The sequence below is a fragment of the Columba livia genome, chromosome 1, assembly GCF_036013475.1.
Source record: "Columba livia isolate bColLiv1 breed racing homer chromosome 1, bColLiv1.pat.W.v2, whole genome shotgun sequence".
In the NCBI taxonomy this organism is placed as follows: Eukaryota; Metazoa; Chordata; class Aves; order Columbiformes; family Columbidae; genus Columba; species Columba livia.
In genome coordinates, this window is record NC_088602.1 from 90,795,002 (window position 1) to 90,813,677 (window position 18,676).

Here is an 18,676-nt window from a genome sequence, read left to right on the forward strand (position 1 = left end):
TTAGTCTTACTCAGACTCTGAGACTCAAATCAGGGAAGTAAAGTGTGTAACTCAGAGAGCATTTCCATACCAGATACAAAGGAAAGGAATTGTTTATTTGGTGGGTCAGCTCTATCCCAGTTTTCAGAGGTGACACAGGACTGCCCTGCATATCAAGACACATGACTGCTTGCATTTATTTGTCTCAAAACTTGTCTGATTCATCTTTCTGGTATAATGAAATGTTTTACTAAGCTGTTGTTTTTTCTGTAAATATATTCCCTCAGCTGGATCTTAGTGGTGGATTATTTGCTCCAGAGTCTTTCATTTTCATCTCAGAGATGAACATACATTTCAGGACCAGCTTTTGAAATATCAGTTTGCTTCAGGATACTTCTTATGAACAAGTCTTGGAAGTCAGCACTAAATCAGTTTTGTGTATTTTATTTCCCAAGGAATCAGATGCACTTTATTATCTAGCAAATCTCAAAGTATAACCTAAAAACAAAGACCGAATCAGAAAAGGACGTTATAAAAATACTGAAGCTGTCTTTCCCTGGAAATGGCAAAATACATTAATTCACTTTTATATAAAAAAGAAACAACGATACAATGGTTTAAAAAAAGCCTCTCAAAGGTTCATACATTTATTTCAAATGCATAGCAAAACTCAGCTATTTACATTTCTTTGCAAAGTTGTTTTGTCCTGCAATCACAAAACATTTACTTTAATATGGCATCAGGATATTAAGCTAGATATTCAACCACAACTTTTAATCAGCTATTATTAAGAAATACAGCAGGCCTGAAGTTTCTGACAGTTCTGCCTAGAGGAATGTGAATATAACATCAAAAAAGCAAGTTTACTGCCTCCAGTCCTCAATGAGAGCAGAGCTCCAGCACACAAAGACCTGACATAATGTTTTAGTAAACCCTGGGCCATCCACATCAAATGACACCTGCATGCCAGGCATTCTCTTTTGAGAGAAAAGTCCAGTCAACAGCCATTATTCACATCCTACTGCTTCTTGGTCCTCCATCATGCAGTGTGCAAACACTGCTCTGTTTCTACAGCCCTCCTGTACACTGAAGTGTGCAAAGAGCTGGCCCTTTCCCTAAATGTCTTCACTTTATTACACATATTTCTGAGTATCCTCTCAGATGTCACTCAGAAAGGACACATTCAGCCATCTAAATAAGCTCCAACCTTAGACCCTCAGGGTTACCTCAAACCAGGTGTGGCTGGATCTGACCCAGAAGGGGCAGGAGCTCTCCTGGAGCACCATATGGAGGGTAGAATATGGGTGTTAGAGAACTGTGCCAGCTCCATAGCTCCCCTCAAGCTGAGATCTTCCTGTTACCCTCACAAAACTCATGAACAGCAGTAGTTTGTTTTCAAATCTCAACCATAGTTTCTTTATTAAAGCTCTTAAAACTTCCTTTTCTTACTCAGACCTCCAAACTGCAGCTTCCAGCTAGTCAGTTCTGAGCATCACAGGTTTGGAATAGGAGAAAAGGAAGAAGAAAAAACTCTGTTTTCCTTAGCAGACACAAATGCATGTAGCTTACTCAGTCAAATGCATTCAATGGTAAAACACCTAGTAAACATCTTTATGGGATTTCCCCACCCAGAATCTACAATAAAGGAATTCCTGTTCTGTCCAAAGGGAGAAGGTTTGCCACTGTGTTATGTCTCTGGCAAATTAGCTTCTTATGAGAAATTTCCTCCTGCATCAAGTTCCAAAATTTTAGTGTCACAGACTCTTAAACATATTTGGATGAGTCTAAAGTGCTAAATCACACCACTAGAAATTGCCGTTTGTGTCAACAAACACCCAGACATCCAAACAGCGGCCCAGCCTAGCTATATGCTTGGAATCAAAGTCAGGCCCATATGCAAGTACAAGGTTGTCTGAGCTTTGAGATTTTGTTTGAGCTCATCTTTTGATCAGCTGGTAAAAGAGAGAAATGGAGGAATATGCAGTCATCAGGTGTTAATGTTAGATATAAAAAGCTTAGGTGTTCTTTGAAATTAATGTTAAATGCTCAAATAAAGCAGTTTTATCTTTCAACACTTTGAAAAGAAAGTTACTACTGCAAATGGCACACCCAGTTCAGATTTGATTTCTAAATGAATCCACTGATAGTGAAAGCACTCACAATTCTTTAATTAATGTTATAGAAAACTGCACTTAATTACTTCTTAAGCACTCGTATCTGCATAAAGTTGCATTACATTGCATACTTCATCATTTAAATCCATTGCCTATATATAAATATGTATCAAATTTGAATCGTGTATGTCTTCATCCTTTGCTGTGTTAATCACAAATGTCATATCTAAATGAATCAAAAAAGTGTAATTCTGGCTTACTCACCAAATATTTATTAAACAAAATATGTGTTATAGGACATAAATACAATAAAATAAGAGGTGGAAGTCTTCAGGGTAGTATAAATTATTACCAAAGTCAACAGAATTACTCCTCTGAAATGAGCTGTCTGACCCAATGACAGCTGCTGTGACAAGCATCAGCAGCTGTAAGACAACACAAAAATATTTGGTTTACTACCAGAAAACCTACTTACAAATGTTCTCTTAAAGGCTCATTTGGAACTCATAAGAGCTGATTTGACTGCTCAAGTGATGAGCAGGATACATTAAACCTGTTTTCTCGTGACTAGAAAATTCCCACTAAAAGATCTGAACTGGTTGTCTTAAATGCAAATGCACATTACCTAATATATGTAATGAATATCTGTGTTCAACAGCACTGTTTCATTTAGGTTCATCTGAAGTCGAGTTAATAAAAGGCTTGTTTAATTAAATGTTCTGCTTCAACCTGAATAGTCAAATGAATATACAGAGGCATTACTCTGCTCAACTCAAAAAGTCATTGCACTCTTTTTTCAGATGCCAGTCACAGACACAGAAAAAGATCAAACTGAGTACCTCTGTCGTGAAATTATTAATTAAACGGTACTATCCATTACTACAGTGTAAAGAAGCAGAAAAACAGTTTTCAATCTTCGTTGGTCACTTAACAACATTGTGACACGCACACTGTCAAAAGCAGGTTCCAAGTTTTCAGTTGTGGAAAAAAGAAAAAAACTGAAAATACTGTTGAATTCTGCACAATGGACAGACAGGCATCAGGCTGATCAGTCTACATTTTCAAATAAGTCTTGCTAACACAAGTCATTCAGAACAACGTCAGGGCTTGGCTTTTGTGGGTGTGATAGGAGATGTAGGCAGGAGCTCTTCATCCTCCAACAGGGAAATGGGGATTACACATTTATTATACATTGCCTGGTTTGTTTAATTATACTTTACATTGGCATGGTGCTTTACAGTGCATAAAGACAGGTGGTTTGTCCTGGATTTTATAAAAAAAAAAAAAGCAGATGCTACCTATAGAGCAGGAGAAGTCATAAAAGACAAGAGGTAGCAAGCAACAGAAAGCTAATACATTCATGGCAAAGTCTGGCAATGTGATTAAAAGTTGTATTATTCAAAGAACATCAACTCCACAAGCACCAGTGAAGTCCATTGTCAATCACAAAGGCCTCTGATAGGAGAGTATGAACATTTGTTTGCCAATATTGGAAGCTAGATTGCTGACAGCTTCTCCGTTCATTCAGCAGCTGCTTCAGCCATGTTGTCAACTCCACACTTCTCACCACTGTCCTAAGATGGTCCTTATGGAAACTTTACCTAAGAGTGAAATGCACTGCTCCCTTTGCACGTCATGGCTTTAGGGGAAGGCAATGGTGCTATTGCAGAGCAGTCACCTTCCTTCCAGCCCAACCGTATGCTGCGTGTCTTCCCCGAGAGAGCCATGGCCACTGCTGTTCCCCTGCCATTCTTCATTCCCATAAAATGGTGAGATTTTTCTTCTGACTGTGCTCCAACTTAATGTACATGTAATAACTTTTCCTCTAAGTATGCTTGAAAGCAGCTATGTATGTCAATAGAAAATAGCAAATTAACAAAATTGTTCCCTCCATTACAGACTCGGAGTTTAATTAGACACTGAAGCAAATCAGTACATATCAACATGCTAAGCAGAAAGTTCACCCATAGCAATTACACATAGGCCTGCACACTTTGGGACGACACTCCTGCCAAGTCAGGTTTACGCAATCTGTGACGGGAAAGTGATGGGTATCTGCATTTTGAGGATCTATCACCGCAGCACCAGAAGCTACAGTACATTGCTCCTGCAGCGATGAGAAAAGCAGTGCTCACCCAGCCCACGTAGAGAGCAGCTCCTAGTTCTCGTTTCAGGGTTGTAGGGACTTTCGGATCATAGAAGTCGCGAATGATGATGCCTCCAGTCCAGGAGACAGGGATCAGAACAAGGATGCCTGTCAGGAGAAAGGCAATTCCAGCTGCCAGTATGAAGATACTGATGCTCTGGGGATCTTCGTTGGTCCTGTGAGTGTACTTCATACCAACAATAGCCATCAAAAATGAAATGATTGACAGGATCACTGCAATGCACATGAGGGCTCTGAATGCCTCCAAGAGAGGGGGGAGAGCTAGGATGGAGCCATAGAACTTGCACTGCAACTTGATGCCCATATGACTGATGCAGTTCATCCACAGTCCTTCCCAGATGTTCTCAAATACTATGATGTTGCTGCCAATGTGAGCAGAAACTCTCCACTGTGGCATAACTGTGGTTGCCAAAGTTCCAACCATGCCAATACCTCCAAATATGAGAGCAGCTATTTGTAACACACAGCAAGCCATGCTTCTTCTGAAAAACATACCTCAAGAGACGTGGCCTAGAAAGTCTTCCAAAATCCCTTTTTCACAGAAGCAATATAAAGTATAAGAGGGAATACTTTCTCCAGTCGTTTCCTCATATAGCAGTTGTTGGGTTTTTTTCAAAGCAGTTCATTCCAGTCTGAGGTTCAGACAGGTAGAAATATATTTCTGACTGGCTAGAAGTACCTGCTATTTATTTGCTTTGAAATCCCCTCTGACTACAGTTCCTACCCATCAAGCCTAACAAGTTTCCAGCCAATAGGAAGCCAGGAGGGGTGTGTCATAGCTGATTTTACTGCTTCTCATACTGTGTATATAGTGATGTTATAATTGTCAGGGATTCATTCAAAGGTACCAAATTGCAGGGCTACTAATTTCTTAACTATAAGATTGCAGCTATGTTGAAACTTAGTACAGAAAACCTGAACTTCCATTTGTTAAAACATCATGTAAAATAGGTTATTACAGTTGTTCTTATGACCAGAGCTAAACTTGGACTTGGAGTGGGGCTTACTTTCTAAGTGCAACTGCCCTGGGAAAACATCTGATTTTTTTTTAATCAAGCTAGGAGGTACTTGTTGTAGCTCTTTAATGTATATTCCTGGTTTTGATCAAATACAAAAGTGTAATCATGACATTAGATAGGTACAGGAAAGTCAAGTATTCCAATCAACATCAAAGCTTTACTCTACCAGCTGCATAATTCACAGCAACGACAAAGAAAATAGCTGGCAGAGTTTCACAGCTTCTGCTTTTGAATCCAGAAGTAAGGTTGCTTTTAGGAAATAATCCTCTATGAGACTCTCTCCCCATTAGAAGGACAGTGCTGTCATTATGTTCCATACTAACAATCTTCTCTTGGTAACATTAGGAAGGATTGGGGGCAATTGTCCAATTTGAAAAGGATGAGCTTTTCTTTCAGTGTACAATGCACCACGCAAAAAGTCAGAGATCCCTCCCACAAGCATGTATCTCAGCCTGCACAGATACCTACAAGCCTGGACGAAAATGTATGCCAAAGACTGATTTGCCTTGGGCAAGTTAGGAATAATTGCTGCATTATGGGTATTTTACTTTCTTCTCCCTACCTTGAGATAATAGTACATGTTGACAGCTCATTGCTGTTGTTGAAATTTATGTGGCTTTGGTTACTCCAGCTCTTCGAAGCAATAGGGTTAGAAAAATGAAAAAAAAAAAAAAAAAAAAAAAAGAAAACCAAAAAATACTAGTCCACTAAATACAATGAAGGCCACTAGAAGTGCTGTTGAAGAAAGACATATTCTTAGATTGCTTGTGGGTTGTTGTGCTGTGAGCTCTGTGTGTTTGGAAATATCAGACATTGCCTTTGATTGCATTAATTTAGTTACAGCCTTAGGTGTCTACACAACATATTCAAAGTGAAAGCTAAAACCCATGAAAAAGTGAATTGCCCATAAACCACTGAGAGCCCACAAAATCCCCTCCTTCCTACAGTTACTAACTGTAAGGAAGGGATACCCAATAATGCAAGTCATATAGTATAATGTTACATATCCACATGGAAAATAATCCCAAGGGATCTGGGCAATTCATTTTGCCTCCAAGTCTGCCAGCAGGAATGTGGAGAGAAAAAATGTTTTCAGCTGAGATGTGAAATGTAACCTTTAGAAACAAAATACATTATCGGATTTGTTCTTATAGAGAGATGAATATTGCACTACTCTACTGCAGACATAAAAAAAAAAAGAGAATCCTGTGCTGCAGAAAAGTTAGGGCACTTCATTTGGTGCCACAGAGGAGGAGGTGGTAGAGATGAAACCAGATGTTATGGTTGGTTACCTGTCTACAAGAAACTCCTTTTTCTGGCAGGATATTGGTCCCTTAGAAGACTGCACACAAGACCTGTGCTGTTTAACTTGAGTACAGTTTCCATTCATCTTGTGAGACTTTCTACCTCTGAATTCTCAAAACTGTTTTTTTATTTGCTATTTAAACCTCAAAAAAAAAAAAAAAAAAGCAACCCAAAACACAAAACAAACAAAAAAAAAACACTTTATCACAGAAAAGCCCTCTCAAAACTAGCACTTAAATGTCTTTTTTTTCTACAGAAAAACTCTTTGTGCAACATTTTCAGCCAGCCAGCTCTTGAAGGTATACACAGCTGGAGAACAGACCATACCTCATGCTCTGAATCCATTTATCTGACTGCCTTATCTAGCAGGATTGCTGTGAAATCATCTTTCTTTACATGACTCTGGGAGGGTCAGTCATTGAGGTCACATATAAAATTACACTGTGACAGTCACGGTATGGTTTGTATAGCAGATAAACTTCTTGCAGAAACACTATTAAAATGCTTCATATGCTGACTGTGTAGCAACACATTCAGAGATTAGCTAAACGGTTGAGTGTTTTTTTGATCTTTAATCAGAAGTAGTACCTATGGTGAGTGACATCCAATGTAGGTGTAGGTGTAAGAGAGGAACACCCTCTTACTACAGCAGGCTACACTGCTGCATGTCCTCTCCAGTGACAGGATGGTTCTTGTTATTGAAACCTGAGGGGAAGGAAGCAGGAAGGGAAAACCAATAAATGGGAGTTTTGAAACCTGAAGATAAGTTTCAGAAATGAAAATGATAATGAGCTACAGGAGACAGGTTGGCGAAAAAACAACAAAAATACTACCAATATCTTGAAAGGTCACGAGGACTAGAAAAGCTCATCAACCTCTTTAATGCCAAGGAGCCCCTGGTTTTGCTAATTGCTGTAAGAACCATCTTTTGCAGAAAAGCCCTGTGTTTGAATCAACCTGGAGGGAGCTCTTATGCCCTTGCATACCCTGGAGAAATGCACCTCATTTTAAAGGCTCTTTTACCTCTCAGAAAGAAATGCTTAGTTGATTGAGTTACTTCAAAATTACTCTGAACAGCAGACAGCTCCTAATGTAGAAATTAAGTATGTGTTTACAACATGAGCACGGCAGATACAATTGCTTTAGTGTCAGGTGAGAAGAAATAAAAGGAAAATTCCATTTGCACCCAACTAGACTTCAGAAGTCTCCTCTTTCTCTGTATCATCCATCTGTTATGCTATTTGAATGCTTACCTGCCTCAAGATGAGAACACCAGTTATGCAAAAATGTCCACCCCAAAATTTGCCTTCAAAGAGGAAAATAGGCATGTAGCCATTACAGCTAATCTTTCCCTGGATCTCTGTTCAGATTTACATTTTCTCTTCCCTTCAAATCAGGATGTTCATTTGAATCTTTTCCTGGGGCAGTATCTTCCATTCCCTCCCTAGCTTTTAAAATGCTGATGCCCCTTGACAAGGAGGAAGTAGAGCCTCTCTAGTCCACATCATTGACAGAACCTGTCCATGATCCCCAGTGCTTAATTAATTATAAGCATCAATAACGTAAACACTCCATTGTATTCCAAAAAGCAGGTTTCATTCCTCTTTGTATAACTTCTATGTACCTTGAATTCTAGGCTCCTTATATATACACATGCACCTACATATAGACAAATATACTTTAGTCTTTGACAAATGTACAACTGTAATGTACATAGTTCATTATGAGCTCTTGTCAAGAATAGATAGGTTGGTTACATTACGAGCTAATGAGCTAAATTTAAGGTTCAGTAACATTTTTGGAACAGGCAAATATGCAGATTTATCAAAAGCACACTTTAGATTAGTGATTACTAAGAGATACAGTTAAGTCTCTTAACGTCCCAGAGGCTGCAAAGCTGCAGAGCCTGGTGATGGGGAGCCCATCCGGCTGTGGCTCTGCAGTCACTCTGCATCCTGTCCCCATGGGCAGAGGAGCTGGATCATCCTCTACATGTAAAATCTGCTTTAAGTCTTCAACAAATAGGGTTAGGATTGTCTGCAGACAATCCACATGTGAATGAAACGCATGTGAATGGCATCAGTTCTTCCCTACTTGTGGCTCCAACTTGTCCATTCATTGCATTCTGGACTGACCACTTTGTTTTCACCTATTTACAAGGACTGGTCAATGAAATCATAGTCAAATTAATGATTCCTTTACTTTAGATGGTATTTTGTTTGGCTGCTGTATTTTGAGCCTGTTGGTGAAGCAAAAGCTTACTTTGATTCTGTTTTAATTCAGGAGAAAATGGACTGAAGCCAACAGAGGCCTTTTTATTTGTGGTAACATTAATTTTGCTGCCAGCACATATGTTAAAAGATGAAGGCACATGTTCTTCCCCCTCTCTTCAAGCGTGGCACATTTTGAAATGAGAGGAACATCTGCTTAGTGTAGCTTAGAGAGGGATTTCCCCCAGACACATAACAGGCACTGTACTTGGGCACTGACCTCTAACTCTAGCTTTGAGGCAACCTATGACTGACAGTTGAATTGAAAATAACTAATATTTATTTTCTGACATCTTCCTCAGCACGCCTGAAATTCACAGGCTGACAAAACTGCCAAACTCTTAATGATATTCCGTGTCTGAGGAAGTCTGTCTCCTGGACACTGTGAATTAACTCAAGTTCAGTGTAATAAAACCCTACAGTAATAAAATATTAAATACTCCTTTGAGTATTTAATCCATCTAAACTGCTTCAGGCTCTTACAAGGTATTTGTCACCTCAATATCTCAATACTTGCCTACAGGGAGCAGCTATCCTGATAGAAATAGCACCTGCCAGAAAATGTGCTATCTCACTTTACTGTTTATGACAGGACCTCAAAGTATTCCTCTAGAAAATATTTGGGGGCATTTGATTGCACAGTTCACATTAAGCTGTTGGAAATATAACAGTGGCAAATTCCCAAGGCAGTATTGATTGCTTTCATTAGAGTTAGCAGCAGTGTACACAGTTAAGCTATTCCTGGAAGAAGCACAGAGGAGCTCCTTTATTTACATGATTTACTGTGATGGAATAAAAGGGGAGGAGAAGGTATATTGTGGCAGTGATGGCCTAAAGATAGATGTTAGGCAAGGTCTGTAGAAAGAGGTAATAGCTTTTATTAGACTACCTGATACTGTTAAAAACAAGCTCTTAGGCTCAGAATCCCAAGAAAGATTGCTTTTGGAGCACAGCCTAATAATACACCCTTGAACTAGCTTTCCAGTAACCAAACAGTGCAGGTAACTAAAAAGAAAAGTCTCAAACTTTGAAGAACAGGGGGTTTGCCCATCTTTCTCAGTCATAATTTGAGCTCCTACCTGTCCAGTCCCCTCCCACTCACTTTTTGTCTTTTCTCAAAACCCACCTCCTGAATGTAAGTAACTACACTGTTAAATTCCACCTCCATAATAAACCCTAGCAGCATGAGCTCCATCACCACTAGCCCGAACCTTGTGCACCCAATGGCACCTCCGTACATGTCATCTCAGCACACAGCAGGGTCATCGCCTCTAATCCCACACTGCCCCTTCCTCTCAACCCAAATCCAGAGTCCTGTATGAAACCTCTGTGTTTGTGGCCAGGATGTTCCATTACTCCTCCCTTCTTAGGTTTGGGATTCACCTCTTCCCTGGGACATCACGGCTGACTTTTCCACAGATGACAAGCTGGGTGTCTCCTAGGAAGGAGCAGCCTAGCCCCTGCCTCTTTGGCCTTTGTAGCTGGTAGAGTTCATCTCCGAGGAGAGGAGAGGAGAGGAGAGGAGAGGAGAGGAGAGGAGAGGAGAGGAGAGGAGAGGAGAGGAGAGGAGAGGAGAGGAGAGGAGAGGAGAGGAGAGGAGAGGAGAGGAGAGGAGAGGAGAGGAGAGGAGAGGAGAGGAGAGGAGAGGAGAGGAGAGGAGAGGAGAGGAGAGGAGAGGAGAGGAGAGGAGAGGAGAGGAGAGGAGAGGACAAGGGGAGCCCTGCCCAGCCAACCAGCTGTTCCTACACTCACACAAAAGGGTCTCTTCCTGGAAGTCATAAATCACTTGGGATTTGTGCTGGCACAGAGACCAAAGCAGGAGTATTTCACAGGAAGCAATCAATTTTTGTCACTTGCTCTCACAACGCCCTCTCTAGCATCATGAATTGTAGTAGCTCCAAGGATGCACCACTGTCACTGTAATTTTGCACACTGATGCATTTTTCTGGGGCTGATGTGTCTGCACAATGACAACCAATAGCCTGCAAGGGTACAAATGATTCGCCAGTGTGGGCACACTGCTTCCCCAGGGACAATCCAGCGCTGTTCCTAATTGCAGCGTAATATGTAGTCTGTCAAAATATGAACATCTTTGTCCGTGATCAAGGAGTAGCTGCTTTCATTCCAGATCTGAGATGTGCAGTTTAGCACAGAGTGCAATACTTCAGAAGAAGGAGAAATGTCTGATAACTATTTCTACCAACTACGTGTTTGGAGTTAAGGGGCTGTAAGTCAGGGAAGGGAAAGGAAAAAGGATAGAAAACAGCCTGATGTGTGCAGACTGACTTAAAAACAAGTTTAAAATGCAGGAGGGAAAGGTCCCAGCAAATCCAGTGTTTTTATGTTGGAATGGAACAGGGCTCACATTGTGAGTCAGAAAATGGTATGTGAAGGATCATTAAGACGACAGGATCTGTATCTCTGCAGAAGACCACTGACAATGAGGTGAAAGTTCGTGGAGCACTGAGGGAGAATAGCTCCTCTGATCCTGATCATGTTATTCTTTATTAATTAGACAAACATCTTTGGGATGTGAATGTGGATGAGGCTTAAAAAATTCTTAGGAAGTGTCTGGAATGTGATTCCCATGGGCAAGGAGACACTTGTAGCAGTAAGGTTGATACTCAACTGGATGAATAACTCTACAGACAAGGTAACTGGTAGAAGAACAGAAAAGATAACCAACCAACCAAGAAAATATACCTAAGCAGTCAGAAAATGTGAGGGGAAAATGTGGCTCTGTAAAAGTCAATCCAAATTAGGCTTTTCAAAAAAAAAAAAAATGTACTACAGGCATACAAATAATACAGAACAGCAAAGGAAGAGGTATACCAGGCTGCATGAGTCTAGGAAAGGTAGTTACAGCTCCTTTTCTTTCAATTTAAGTAACAAGGATATAGTAGAAGCAGAGGCTGGCAGAATTACAATACTGTATCAAAGGTAGATAAAAAACTCCAAATCTTTATGAGCAAAAACCAAAGGAAGAGAATAATTTGCACTGAAGGAAATTCAGCATGTGCATTTCCAAATCTGGAAGCAAGGACTGTTCACATACATGTCAAATCGGGAATGATAACTGTGTGTCTGGAGAACAGTGAAACTATGAGAATGTGTAGGGAGGAGGGAAACTTTGTGCATAACTAGAAACCCATTAGTCAGAATCTAATAGTATAAGACGATTTAAAATCCATTATGAAGAAAAGAATGAATACCTGGAAGTAAATGGGGAGTTAAATAAAGTGCAGCATGGACTTTGCAAAAATAGATTCAGTTTTTGTTTGGCAGCATTTTCTAGAAATTAAAAGTTGAAGAAATCTATTCAATTTGGAGCTTATTAAAGCATCCAACATAGCAGTGGGAAATTAACAGAGACACTGAAGGAATGGAAAGGAGTAAAAGTAATGTAATATGGATGCAGAATCTATGAGTGAGTAAAACAACAAAATGATATATTGGAAGGAAAACTATCATATTCCTATTTCCAGACATTGATTTCTGCTAGTGGTAGAGCCAAGGATTTCAGTGGGGTCTCATCTTCTCATCCTCAGGGATCTAGCAATAAAGGAGGAACTGTGGCAATGAAATTTGCATTAGGCACCCAGCTGGTCATCGTACTGTCAAGGGTTAAGTCCCACAGCACAGGAAAGCTGGTGATCTTGAAGCCTGGAATAACAGAAGTGCAATGCATTTAACATATTCAAGGAAGGTGTTTGCTTGGTTTTGCAAAACATTTACCCCATGCTGTGATAACTTACAATGAGTATCTTCAGCCTGCTCAGCAGTGGTGAGGCTTCCTGTGGGATTCTTTGTCCAGTTTTGGGCATCGAACTTAGAGAAAGAGGTGAAACAGCCAAAAACAGCCAGAAGAAGTAAACAAGTATGGGGAGAAATGTAATGAACATGCCAGTGAGGTAAGAATTAGAGATGAGCTAAGCAACAGAGGTTCAAAAGGTCAGATGGTAACAGTCCTGAAATGTGGAAAAGGCTGCCTGCTTTAAAGGAAAGCGGTAGTCCGTCTTCTATGCCTGCAGCTGATGGGACAAGAAAAAAATGGAGCAGCAGTGGGGAGATTTATTTCAACCTTCATGAAAACTTTTCTTAATTCAAATATTAATTAAACACTGGGATAGATTGCTAAGGACAATGCAGAGTAGCCATCTCTGGAAGTTTTTATTGTACAAATATCTCTTAGGAATCATTTTGGTGTATTTATTCATGGAGAAGCGCAATGAAGTAGTTACTGGATATCGCCTTTTCTAGAGTGAGCTACTGTCTTCTCCTCCTGTTTGTCTTCTTTGGCCCTACATGGACCACTTTTCACTAGTGAAAGGAACTGATGGTGCCGATGGGACTCTTGGCAGTACCCAGGTAAAATAGTTGGTGTCAGCCTTCTCTTAATTTCTCAAGCAACACATGGTTAGGACTGCCAATAGCCTACAACCCTTTAGTGTTGGTTCGTTGCTGAGACTTGGCAGGAAAGTATTGTGGCAGTGGGGCTCCACCAGCTCCATGGGGCAGTGGGATGAGTAGGGAGGCAGCATGGTGATCAAGGGGTCAGTTTGCTTTGCTGCCTGGGAGTTGATCTGTGACAGCACTGCAGAAAAAGTCCAAGGAAGGGTGGGAAGCATCCAAAATGCAGAATGAAGGTGGGCATTGTTTGAGAGGCTCTGTTCAGGGGCTCAGCTTTGCTCTTCAAGGCAAAACTGGTAATAGGCACGCATGTGTCAGGACTGGCAGTAGTGGCCGGGACCTTCACAGGTCTGGGGTTACTCAGCATCAGCCTTCTTCCAGCTCAGCAAGAAGGGAGATCTGTGCATCATGCCTCATGCTCAGAAAGCCCACTGTATCTGCTGTGTGGGGCTGGAGCATGACCCTTGGTGAAGGGCTTAAATCACAGACAAGCATGCTGCTTGGTTAATTACAAAGATAGCTTGAGCACAACAGGCTCCCAAGCACCACTGTTCGCTGGCTCTGGTCTCCTGCTGCTCTGTAGGCATCTGTCTCTGATGGTTGCAGTGGCAGATCTCTGTACATCTCCAGGCTGACACAGTAAGGCCATGCTTATATTTCAGTAATGAGCTTTCCTGGATATGAGGCCTGAGACTAGATGGCCTCTCCTAATCTCTCCCTGCTTCATTTTCTAGTGTTCTTTACTAGCCATGTTTGAGAATCAAGCAGAAAGCAAGGAGCCTACAGATAAATTCTCACAGATAGACAACATACCTGTTCAAAAAAATGGGGAAGTACAATGCCTATTTAGGACTGTACCTTAAAGAGACAGACAAATCCATTATACGCAGCTGACCTTATCAGATTTGCAGATGTGTGATAACTTCACATATCAGATGATTCACTCTCGTATAAAATTGCAAGTCAGAAGCTCACATACATGCAGGCTCTATTACAGCTCTGCCTTTCCTGCACAAAGCAGCTCCTGAAACTGCTGCTCCACTGCCACCTGAGTGGCAACCACCTTGCTCTCTAGCTCTAATGAGAGCGGTGCCTAAGAATGCAGGTGGCAGCTCTACCATCCAGACCTCCACAACAGCTGCGGCAGCAGTGGGAGAATTTCAGAAAAAGCTCATTAGAGATGAAAGCTCAGCTGCTCAGTCATGGAGTGCTGATTGAAATCTTGAACTTTCACTCATCTGAGTTAAATGAGCATTACTCTCCTCTAACTTGCAAGTTGTGCATTCATTTACACAGCACAGAGGGCACCAGGTGAACCTGGAAAGGCTCCACGTCCATTTTACACTGCAGGAATGCATACCAGTGCCCTAAGTGCAGGGCAGAGGGGAATAAGCTAGACACCCTTGTTTTCATTTATGGGGGCAATACTGCTAATTTCTCAAACAGTTTCTGCTGTCTGTAAGCATGAAAATGAATTTTAACTGACAGAACACAATATTTGAAAGTTTCTTGCTTCAGGTGCTTGTTTTGTGCTTGGATATATACCCTTAGACAGGACCTTTTGCTCAGACTATTCAGGTTTTATTTAGTTCACAAATATGTGGGAGGCCAGCTTTGTTTAAAATGGAAGTTTCATTTAAGTTCTCTTGAAGCTATGGTCTATGTGTGAGATACCATTTACAGGAAAAGGCTGGAGGTACATGGGAGGTACTTAAGGGGTCACATGTATATGTTACATTAAAATGAACTGTTTGGAGCATATATAGGATCTCTAAGGGAGATTTTCAAAAACTTCATGGTCCCACTCATAGCCCATTGGACTTGTGTTCCTGTTACTCCTGTGGATAGTTTTGGAAGTCTTCTAACAGTTTTCTTGTATCTCTTCCCGTTTGTACAACGAAATGAGTGTGTGCTCTGCTGAGAACAGATAATACTATTCCATGTAGCACTAGTGTTGGATGTACCCAGGGCTTTTACAGAGATGCAAAAACCCCATAGATGCATATTGTATGAGTCATCCCGTGCAGAGATAACTACAGTGCACAGGTACATATACGTGTAGTTTTCTGCATAAGATCTTGTACCTACCTTTTAGAATGGTACTTTATTATAGACATCACTATAAACCCTGGTGTCCTAGTTGTGAGTTCTGTGCAACATATTCATAAAGTGAGCTAACAACAGGTTTTCTCCTCCACTCTCTTCCCCCCAAAAAAAGAGACTAAACTGGTATATGAACATTTATGAAAGAATACAAAGGAAATACAGCCACACACAGCTATATTACAGAAAGGTCGTGTACATTGGACATATACATATGTAGAAATACTTCGCTTAAAAATACAGAGGAAAAATAAAATTACATGACCAAACACAACTTACTATACATAGTATCTTACAAACACTGTGAAGAGAGTTCTAGAGCAGATTTTGATTTCTTCTAGCTTGTTCAGAGTTGCATCTTACGAAGTAAAGAATTTGCTTCCAAACTTTCAAGTACTAGTAGTCCAAGGAAGTTACTGGAGAACTACAGACCACATGTTAAACTTTCTATAAAATATTTAAAACAGTCAGTCAAACTCTAGAGCAAGAACGCTGATCTTCATTAAACACCACAAATTGAATTGTGTTCCCCGCTCAGTCAAAGGTAAAATTCCATTGATTTCTGTGGGTCTGGAGGGACACCTTTTTCATTGGTTACCAAATTCTATTAAAATATTGCTACCATTTATTAATTTGGCTCATTTATTAAATTAATTTGTATGGAACTGTATATTTTTCAGTATACTCGGTTTCTTTACACTGTTGCTTACTATGGGTGTGTTAAAAATATTGTCTGGCTTGTTTTAATGTGAACTATGAGAAAATACTATGACAGTTTATGTTCTTTATGCCTATAAACTATGCTGGTGTGAGCATGTCTCAGCAAAAATATTGACCTGATTGTACTAAAGATCCTTATTTAAAAATCTGTATATCATCAAGTCCTTCAGCAAGTAACCAACACTGTTTGTGACCTGTACAATATTGAAAAATGTTGTAAGCCATGAAAATTTTGCAAGGAAATACTGCTGCTTCTAAAAAGAAGGATGTGAATAAGTTTGACCTATATGGATTACCTAAAGAAATATTAACTTTCACCAAAAAATGATGTTCAGGATGAACTCAGAGTTATGTTTATTCTCTGAAATAAGGGGTAATTTTCATGTATATTTCAGCTTACCTTCCTCTGCTGAACAAATTCTTCATGCGTCCTTCCAGTAAATCTACAGTAAATCAATCCCTTAGTGAATGCTTTTCTTTTAAGCCATTATTAATTTGTCCTTATTCACTGTCATCCCCTCTTTACTAGGCAGGCGAAAAAAAAAAGAAAACAAACAAACAAACAAAACAACAAACAAACAAACAAAAAGGGAAAAAAAAGGCCAGCTGCTTAACTGCCCTCTTCTGTGCAATAGGCCAGAATTTCATATCGCAGTAGAACTTTAAGGCCTTTATTACTGTTTAACACAAAAAATGCAACCAAAAGCAAAGCCACACAACCCAAAAGCTATTCCAAGTTACTATTACAATAATTTTAAACATTCACCTTTCCATGCATTAAAATTGTCCATGCTGCATCACTAGCCACAGCAGAGCACTCTGGGGGTGACTGCAGCTCCAGAACGCATCTCCAACAGCAACAGTGACAGGGCAGAAGGCAAAGGCAGCTTTCCAGATGCCCCCTTGTGCAGAAGCTGAAATCCATCCAGACAGATCGAATGCTTCTAAAAATAGGAGAAGGCAGGAGGCTTCTAGACGTACTGACTTTTGGAGTACAAGCTCTCAGTCTTCCTGTGCAGGTGCTGGCTGTGCATGGGGTAGCTGGTCGGTGTGGAGTATCCGTAGTTTCTGTTTCTCTCACCACAACGGCAAAAGCAGCAGAATATGGCTCCAGCAGCAAGGAGGCAGAAGGCAGCTGCCCAGCCCAGGTACAGGGCCTCTCCAAGCTCCCTTTTCTGGGCAACATTCACCATGGGGTTGTAGAAGTCACTGATGATGGTGTGGGCAACCCAGCAGACTGGAATGAGCTCGACAGCACCTGAGAGGATGAAGAGAAGCCCGGACGTCAGGATAATATAGCCCTTGTCTTGCCAGCTGCTCTGCATGCACCGCGTGCACTTCAACCCCATGATGGCAACCAGGAAAGCAAGGGAGGAGAGCACTGACCCAGCACACATCAGCCCTCTGGATGCCTGCAGGTCCGGCGAGAGGGCCAGCACAGAGTCGTAGACCTTGCACTGCATCCTGATGTTGGCTTGTCTGATGCAGTGCATCCATAGGCCTTCCCAAATAGTCTCAAACACGATGATGTTGTTCTCGATGAAGGCGGACACTCTCCACTGAGGCATGCCTGTGACAGCGAAGGTCCCGATTGTGCCAATACCACCAACAAGTAGCCCAGCAATCTGCAAAACATCACCAACCATGGTGCCTTTGCAAGGTGAGCACAACGCAGCAGGTTCCCTGAGCCAGGTGCACACTGCTGGCAAAAATACCAGCAACGTTTTCCAAAAGTCCTTGTCCCTTGTGCAAAGAAAGTTTCGGAGTCAGTCTGCACAGCTTTAAATCAGCTTAAATCTGGCACATGCTACTTGAGACTTGGCTGCGCCTTCGTCGCCTTTATAATTCCCCTGCCACCACTGACTCAAAGAGGCAAACTGAGCAATCAAGTGGAACAACTTTTGAAAGCAAGAGGAAGGACAGGGTGTGTGTAAACCAGCAAGAGCCACTTAGGATAAATGTACCTTCTGAGGAAAATGCTTTGTGTTACAGTCGCTTATTTAAAAACAAAAAACAAGTCCTACCCTTCACTACTGTCTACAGGTTTGCCTGTGCTAAGGAAAGGGACTGGTCTCAGTAGGGGCTTAGATGTACACTAGTGCAGCTACTGAAGCTGTTGCACTGACCAAGCAAGAATACTCTGCCTCAGCTGGGCTCCATGGCAAACTGCCAGGAGGAAAACAGAGCTCCCGCTCCCCGCCACAGGGCCTCTGCTCCCAAAAGTACTTTTGTTCTGAAGCCTGAAGGAGAGCGCTGCAGTGATGGGATCAAGGAACAAAGAAAACCAAAAGGATAAAGTGGCTCTGAATGTGAAACAGTTCTGCAGATGCTAATTAAGCTGCAAAAGACCATTTAAGAGGTAGAAAGGAAAAATAAGAGACCTCAATCCTGCTAATATCAGTACACCTATTTAGCTTTATACATTTCTGCTGCTCTACTGAGTGTTACGGGAATAGTAGGTTTCTGGAGATATCCACATGCTTAAAGGATTGCACAATCTGGTCTAAAGAATGATGATTTAAGCTACATAGCAAATTGTTCTCCTGTGCAAAAGTGAACCTAATAATTACCTTCTGATGGAGTCTAGTG

General features: G+C 41.0%; 2 protein-coding genes across 2 annotated transcripts; both read right to left on the reverse strand.

Moving 5' to 3' along the window:
• Positions 1–407: 407 nt before the first annotated feature.
• CLDN17 (claudin 17) lies at positions 408–4,939 on the reverse strand. The gene has a single exon (XM_065066181.1). The coding sequence runs from the start codon at positions 4,751–4,753 to the stop codon at positions 4,067–4,069; it is 687 nt and encodes a 228-aa protein (XP_064922253.1). The 5' UTR covers positions 4,754–4,939; the 3' UTR covers positions 408–4,066.
• Positions 4,940–15,491: 10,552 nt separating this feature from the next.
• LOC102098979 (claudin-8) lies at positions 15,492–18,205 on the reverse strand. Its single transcript, XM_021299544.2, has one exon. It carries the CDS (start codon positions 17,731–17,733, stop codon positions 17,059–17,061), a length of 675 nt encoding a protein of 224 aa, XP_021155219.2. The 5' UTR covers positions 17,734–18,205; the 3' UTR covers positions 15,492–17,058.
• Positions 18,206–18,676: the final 471 nt, after the last annotated feature.

Coding starts and splice junctions, on each gene's coding strand:
- CLDN17 (XM_065066181.1), bottom strand. CDS start 4,753: ATGTTTTTCAGAAGAAGCATGGCTTGCTGTGTGTTACAAATAGCTGCT.
- LOC102098979 (XM_021299544.2), bottom strand. CDS start 17,733: ATGGTTGGTGATGTTTTGCAGATTGCTGGGCTACTTGTTGGTGGTATT.